This window comes from Miscanthus floridulus, chromosome 8 (assembly GCF_019320115.1).
Source record: "Miscanthus floridulus cultivar M001 chromosome 8, ASM1932011v1, whole genome shotgun sequence".
NCBI classification, from domain to species: Eukaryota; Viridiplantae; Streptophyta; class Magnoliopsida; order Poales; family Poaceae; genus Miscanthus; species Miscanthus floridulus.
The window spans coordinates 189,001,345-189,009,452 of NC_089587.1; the positions used below are offsets into that span (position 1 = coordinate 189,001,345).

The following is an 8,108-nucleotide window of genomic DNA, read 5'->3' on the forward strand; positions in this document are numbered from 1 at the left end:
AAATGTTACTATATACGTACTAAATGCTCGAAACGAATTGTGTAGGGCCGCCAGGAGCATCTAACAAAAATGGTTATTATCTACACAATTATTATCACGCATATATATATATATATATATATATATATGTATGTATGTGTGTGTATATATATACTTCCCTCCGTTTGTGTTTACTTGTCAGCAATTTTTTTACTGTAGCAAATTTGACCATCTGTTTTTTCTTCAAAAAAAATCTTAGATACTTCAATGTATATAACACTAATGAAGTATGTTAAATAAAGAATCATATATATGAAAACTTGATGTATCTAAAAATCTTTTGCAGAAAAAAACGTATGGTCAAAAACGAAAACGGAGGTAGTATATGGGAGTGTCTAGTTTTCCGCCGATAAATTTTTTGTGATCAAATTTGTCAGATTCTTTATACATGTGACCCAATAGACAATTGTAGCATAAATTCTAAAGCACAATTAAACATATAGAAATCTGAGAAATTTAGTAAAAAAATCTGTCAACAGATAAATAGCAAAAGTCGATATATATTCCTGATCCAGGTTGAACGGCAAATAAACAAGGTACATATTTTTTAATGTTCTGATGAAGCCCAAATCTGCCTAGCCCAGTCCATTAGATCCATGAGGCCATGGCCCTTTGTGAGTGGAAACGTTAAGTTTGGGCGCGCGAACCACACAGATCTGATTTCCTTGGTGATACAACACAGAAGTGACATGTAACCTTGCTTCGCTAAATTGGTTGCCCTAGGAAACGTAATTTGGGCCCACGAAACACACTATCTACAAGGCCCATCGGGGGAAAAGTTAGTGTCACAAATTAGTCGGCTACAGTAGCCCGAGTTAGTGTAGAGTTTTCATTTCTTCCCATTGCGGCAAGCATAACTTTTCTTTATCCAAACTTAAGTAATTAAATAGAATACATTCAACAAATTCTACACATCTATAATCTTCAATTGTCAATATATGCGCCGACTTAAAAAAATCAATTTTTGTTTTTTTATTTCTCGGTCAAACATTAATAAAAAGAACATTTAATCTATATTAGAATCTTTTTTCATCCAACAATGTTTCATGTCGCTAATAGCACTACTATTTATTTTACGATATTCATAGAGGCATGTCTGTTGACAGCAAGGTGATATCATCTCAGTCTTCTTCCCATTGCGTTCCTGTGTTTATATGACTGAATATACGTGCGTGTGAATGTCTGTGGCTGTACTATATAATTCGTAAAAAAACTATCTAGAGTTAAAAAATTGCTCACCTATCACTGCACCTGGGAGGACCCCCTATGCATTCGCCGTATCTCGGATTCGATGCTAAGCACTGTTAGACGCTCAAAGTTGTGAGATGTGGAAAAGAAATTTAGTGGGAACAATGTCCGATCCTTATTTATAAAGCAGCTATCGACACCTGTTGATTCACGGCGACATGTATAAATTTAGGAGACTACTGTATAAATTTAGGAGAAGTTATGTTATGCTCTCTCGATGTTAGATAATTACTTACGAACACATGACTTAATATATAGTGCTAGATACCCTGTAGCTCCCTATGGACCGACAAACGCAGAAAACTTGCCCTTAAGGGCATGTGCTCTCATGTGCATCATCGTGAGATGTATATTGGGATGTGTGTGCAGCTAGAGAGAGAATCTCATGGGGGCACATGCCCTTATACTACCTCCAACAGAGTGTCCATAAGGGCGCCCAAACCCAAAATGAGTCTTCAATGGTACTATATTAGCCTCTAACAGAGTACATATATGGAAAATCTATTTTTGATAACAGGAGAGGCATAACCTAAATATGAATGCCCTCTCTCCTAGAAACTTATTTTACAGAAATGGTTCTCTTTTGAGTTTTGTTGATGGGGAATATAAAAAATAGGTATTGAACTCTTTATATATAGCGCTATCCAAATATCCAATGGGTCTTGTATTTTATGTGTCGTTGTTAGAGATAGTCTGGGCAAAAATAACTTTGCCATGGACAGACCACTATTCTTTCCCTGGTGAATATGCACTTGCTCGCGATCCGCGCCTTGTACGTTCCGGGCCTTTCCAGCTCGAAGGACACACTCACCGCCATGGCGCCATGCATTGCACGATTGCAGTGCGCGCGTGGATCATCGAGGTTGGCAAGCCAGCGATGGTGCCATGAAGAGCGTTAACTGCCGCCGCCCCTGGCTCGTTGCCCACGTCCTCGGCTCCGCGCTCCCCCTCGCCACACGCACGCTCCCACTCCCCACCAATCCACAGAGCGCGCGCGCGCGCAGTCAAACTACAACCGGCGACGAGCAGGTCATACAACCGTGCGAGCCTGCAAGCCCCGGCCCTCTAAAACGCGGCCGCACCTGCAGTTCCAATCCATTCCATCCCACGCAACACCAAGCGCGCGAGAGCACCAAGCCACTGCCCCGAACCAGAGGCTGAGAGGCTCGATCCTTCTCGACCTCGCTCCCAGCGCGAGTGCACCGCTGCTGCAAGTGCAAGCAAGATCCATGGCGGTGGCCGCAGGAAGCTCCCGCGATCTCCCCGCGCTGATGATCCTCACCGGCGTCTTCTTCCTCCTCGTTGCTCCCGGCGGCGTCGCCGCGGAGGCAGCAGCCGCGCCGCCCGCGGGGCTGGAGTTCCGCGTGGGCGGGCCGCGCGGGTGGCGCGTCCCGGACGCCAACACCAGCTACGACTGGTGGGCCATGAACAACCGCTTCCACGTCGGCGACCACCTCTGTGAGTAGCTAGTAGCCTAAGAACCATTTCACTTTCTCCATTCATGATTCATGATGCATTGATGCGATGCAAGTATGATAACTACGTGTATATGGTTGATCCGATCCTCTCGCAGATTTCAAGTACGCGAACGACTCCGTGCTGGTGGTCGACCGCCTAGCCTTCGACGCCTGCAACGCCAGCGAGCCGCTCGCCGCGTTCGCCGACGGCGCCACCAAGTTCCGCCTCGACCGCCCCGGCTTCTTCTGCTTCATCAGCGGCGAGCCAGGGCACTGCGAGGAAGGCCAGAGGCTCATCGTGCGCGTCATGGTGCACCCGGCCCTGGCCGCGGCGCCCGGCCCGGCGGCCTCGGCGCCTGGAGCTCCGACACAGCCGGGCCACGGCGGCGGCGGCGGGGGGCGCCCCGGGCCGTCGGGGTGCTCGTGCTCCAACGCCTCCTCCGGTGTTGGCGCAGCGATCGCCGCTGCCGCCGGCGTCGCCATCGCGGCGGCAATGGCTACGGTTGTTAGTCTCGTCTTGATGCTCCAGTGATCAGTTTGCTTGATGATGTGTGCAAACTCACATGCTACTACGTACTCCCTTGTTAGATAATGGTACTATATCCCTTGCCTAGTTTTCGGTTTCCATATTATTTTAGGTTAATGACTCATGAAGTATTGGTACTGGTATTGTCGTGTCAGACAATTTGTTTTACTGAGTAATCATGTGCTGTTTATAGTACCTGTATATGTAATGTGGTTCCTTGTCTTCTGCCCGATCTTCTTGTACTTCTGAACGATGCTGAATTGCTGACCACATTTTAGTATCAGAGAATTCCATTAATTCCTTACATATGGATACCGAATGGCTGAAGGTTCATTACGTGTACAACATGCTCCGTGGCCCTCCCTAAAACGCGCCATGCTCATCGATGAGCCTCTTGTCCATCTCCATTGGCCATTGCCGTTGTTCCCCGAGCGAACGCCATGCACGTGCCACAATGGTTCCTGTTCTCTAACGAACAATCTGAGATGCATGCACGACGATCGATCTAAAGCTACGTTGTTGCATGACGATATGCACTTAATTACATTCGCGGGCAAACTCCATGTACACCACCGCCGTCGCCACCGCCGCCCTCCTCGTGCGGGTTGCCCACGCCGACATCAAGATAACGCCCATCGTGTCCGACGCCAGGCCGATCATCTTGTTCGAGGAGTTCGGCTTCGCGAGCGGCGGCAGGGCCGCGGTCACCATACGCCGCGCGACGTGGCAACTCCGTCCGGGGTCGTCACGCCTCACCAGCGTTGACTCCAGCCTCTTGGGATTCGTGCTCATAGCCGGTGCCCAGTTCCCATGGATCAACAACCAGTCACAGTACTACGCCGCCGATCCGGAAGGCGGCGGCGGGTTCTGCTTGCTGACGAGCGACTACGCGCTCCCGATGCTCTGGCTCAGCGACGTCCCGCCGGGCGGGGTCACCACCACCGTGACCATCGACGTCCCCGACGCGTACGCCCTCGTGTTCAGCAACTGCCAGGGCGGCGTGGAGGTCACCATGGACGTGCGCACCGAGATGTACAACGTGCGCCGCGACGCCTCCGGCGGCGGGATGATCAGGGACTACCTCTCCGTCGGGCTGCAGCCGCTGCCGGGCATCTACGCGGGCGTGGCGGCGGTGTACCTGGCGTTCCTGGCCGGGTGGGTGTGGACGTGCGTCCGGCAGCACGCCACGACGGAGCGGATCCACGCCGTGATGGGCGCGCTGCTGCTGTTCAAGGCGCTCAAGTCGGCTTGCGCGGCCGAGGACACGTGGTTCATCGCACGGCTGGGACGTCGCGTTCTACGTCTTCGGCTTCTTCAAGGGCATCCTGCTCTTCACCGTCATCGTCCTCATCGGCACCGGCTGGTCCTTCCTCAAACCGTACCTCCAGGTCAGATCAATTTCTAGATAGAATCCTATCGTCGATCACCGCTTGCGATGATGCATCCGATCCCAAAGTGGCATTTTCGATGTTGCAGGACCGCGAAAAGAGCTTGCTGATGATCGTGATCCCGCTGCAAGTGATGGAGAACCTGTTGCTGGTGGTGATCGGCGAGACGGGCCCGACGCGGCGGGGCTGGATCACGTGGACCCGGGTCTTCCTGCTCATCGACGTCATCTGCTGCTGCGCCGTCATCTTCCCCATCCTCTGGTCCATCCGGGGCCTGCGCGAGGCCGCCAGGACCGACGGCAAGGCGGCGCGCAACCTCAAGAAGCTCACGCTCTTCAAGCGCTTCTACCTGGTCGTCGTCGGCTACCTCTACTTCACCCGGATCATCGTGTCAGAGTTCCTCGCGCTGCTCAACTACAGGTACCGGCACTGGGTACCGGTGGGGAGTCGACGTCGCAGTCGAGGGCGCCAGCTTCGCCTTCTACGTGTTCGTCTTCTACAACTTCAAGCCGGTGGAGAAGAACCCGTACTTGTACATCGGCGACGAGGAGGAGGAGGAGGTCGACGGTGGGCACTTCGAGACGGACGATAGGGCTTTCTGAGCTCTGATTCATGGGGTGCAGAGCCGTCTCCTGCCTAAAAGTTTTGTACGTATGATGTACTCCGTACGTGTTACTTAGCTAGGATTGAATTCGCGTAAGGTCTCAAAGTATATAAAAATAGATTAGATACGATTATTTTGTGTCCATATAAGAAAATTCGTTCATTTGTCCCCGAGAGGGAATAGTGAAAATGCCGAACCATCCCAACAATTCCACTGTGAAAGCACTCCACAGCTTCTTGGGTCTTGCTGGTTCTTTTAGCAAGTTTGTGGGACACTTTGTCATTATTGCAAAGCTCCTCGTCAACCTGTTCAAGAAGGCTTATAGAAAAAACTGCTCACGAAGGGGACCATCTTTATTTGGTTCACAAGACTGATTTGATACGCTGAAGTCTGCAATGAGCTCTACGGCTCTGCCCCGGTTATAGCATTACCAAATTCAACAAGCCATTCTCTCTGAAAACGGATTAGATAGGACGACAGGTGGAGCAGGTGGTTGACGGCTCAGAGCCTCTTTCGAGTGCCAGCTTCCAAGCGAGGTGAGGTGCTGATTATGCAGCGTATGAGCTACACCAGGGATCCAGCTGCACCATTCGCATTCGGAGTTGGAGGCCTTTGACAGGCTTTTCAACGGCAACCTGACAGCGTCCGAAGCCGAGGCGTTGGACGAGCTCTTCCCGGCCGTTGGAAAGGCACCGTCTAGGCAGCCGCGAAGACGCAAGGCCACCTAGGCCACAAAGCTGCGTCGATATTGGTTGTTTCCTTTTATGTAATATCAAAACATGAGGTCTTTTGCTAGGATGGTCCAGCTTCGGCTGTGTTAGGTCGACCTCCTTCGGCGCTCGATAGAAGCGCGTTGTATGTTTCTTTCTTTAAACTCTTCTCCTCAATACAATGATACGTAAATTTTTTGCGTATTCGAGAAAAAAAAAGTCTTTTGTGGGACCCACAATGGATACCAAAGTTGTGACATAGCAGGACGTTGGACTCACATGTGGGCTCTAATTTTTTTTTCTGGCTTCACTCGACGTTGTGGAAGGCCTAATTTCACACCCTTACAATGAAAAAAAGGCTAGACCGGTTATTGAACCAATCATATGGTGTTGGTTCACTATTTGGTGGTTTGTCACGTGGTCCAATCTGTTGACCTGGGTTAACAAATTGCCATTGGCGATAAAAGCAACGAAATAAGTGAGATGATCAGTAGATGCAACTCCAATGTCCAAACTATAGTAGACCAAAGTTCAATTCCCCTCCACACCGTGATTTTGTGCCTTGTTGGTTATATTGGTTTAGTTTATAAACTTGTCGAATTCAGGGTTTTTCTACTTCAACAAGTAGACCCTATTAGTTTTGTTTTACTATGCGCCTTACTCAAAACTCAAAACAAGAACAACTAAAATTAATCTTTAGAACTTAGTTGATTGAGCATGCAAAAGATATAGATACTAATTAACACGTACAAGAGATCAATCTAGTCTTGTCCTAAGTCTAATCTCTTGAACTTTAAGCAAGTTTTTAGAAAAATCTACTAATATCTACAAGTTCAAATAAATGTATTATCATGATATATTTTATGGAGAAATTAATAAAACTAATTTGATGTCATGGATGTTGATGTATTTTTTTATAACTTGATTAAATTTAGAGAATTTCGGTTAACAACAAAAGTAAAAACAAAATATAATTTGAAACGGAGGCAATACTTTGTTTTGTGGTGGGGTGCCAGCATGTGAGGAGCGGCAGCAGGGAAGGGGAATTGAGATTGGATCGGGGAGAAGAAGGGAGTGCTTGGGGAAGAAGAAGAAGAAGAAGAAGAAGAAGAACAGGGATACGGCGAAGGAGTTCTTCTTTAGGAGGAAAATTAGAATCTGGTTATTACAACGCTGACCAGTCTGGTTATTACAATGCTGGCCTTCTCCCTTGGGTCTCTCCCTTTTAATCGATTACAGAGGCCTTGCACGCTTGCAAGCGTTCAGCGAGCCCATGGGCCACCGACGTATCTTGGGTTCTCCTTCCTGGGCCTCCGGTTCCTGGGCTTCTCCTCTTGACTTGAAGAAGGCTCAGCACCAGGGTTCTCTTGGGACGGAGGATTGCTGACACAGCACGAGAGCATGACAAAGGGGGAGGCGGGGAGCATGACCAGGGCCGTACATGGCTTGTGGTGGCTTGACAGCGGAGGACGAGTCGTTACATCTGCATGATCATATCTTTGTTAATTCGATGGACATATAGTTGCCCGAGTGATGATAGGAAATTATGCAATAATGCAGCTAAAACTTAATTAAATACGTAAGATATATGATTACGCAATATAAAAACACAAATGATGATCATTTACACTTGAAGTGCTATGAAAAAAAAAGAAGAAATGTGTGCATCTTTGAGCGCAAACACTCCATGCTTCATCAGTTGATTCAAAGATCAAAGAGGGAGTCAAATTTTGGTGTGGTGCTTGATGTCTTGCAATAATGCTTCTTCCTCTCATCTTGAGATTGTCAGGTTGTTTTGTTAAATTTTTAAACATAACAACCTTGTAAAGTCCTCTTTCAATACCGTGGTAATTTTCGAAAAAGAAACATCAAGTTTATGTAGCACGTACGACCTTTCATGCAGATCACGGTTGTGATCTCATCACTCATAGCGCGTCGCGTCGGAGATCTGTATGGTTTAGCTCTCGTTGCTACAGAGCCAGCCAAACAAAACACAAGTAGAATATTATTGACAGTTTGACACGAGCACAAGTTCATCAAATCAAACAAATAAATTTCTCCATCGATGTCTCATAGAAGTACACACGCCGGCCGGAGCGACCACGATCACCTTGTTCCAGCCAATTAAAAGTTGTG

At 48.2% G+C, this 8,108-nt stretch overlaps 1 protein-coding gene and 1 pseudogene across 1 annotated transcript; both read left to right on the forward strand.

The window, feature by feature from the left end:
- The first annotated feature begins 2,378 nt into the window (after positions 1-2,378).
- On the forward strand, positions 2,379-3,515 carry LOC136474336 (early nodulin-like protein 5). The gene is made up of 2 exons (XM_066471929.1): positions 2,379-2,745; positions 2,861-3,515. Exons 1-2 carry the CDS (start codon positions 2,517-2,519, stop codon positions 3,274-3,276), a joined length of 645 nt encoding a protein of 214 aa, XP_066328026.1. The 5' UTR covers positions 2,379-2,516; the 3' UTR covers positions 3,277-3,515.
- A 308-nt stretch (positions 3,516-3,823) lies between these two features.
- LOC136470366 (protein CANDIDATE G-PROTEIN COUPLED RECEPTOR 7-like) lies at positions 3,824-5,298 on the forward strand (annotated as a pseudogene).
- The last annotated feature ends 2,810 nt before the right edge of the window (positions 5,299-8,108 follow it).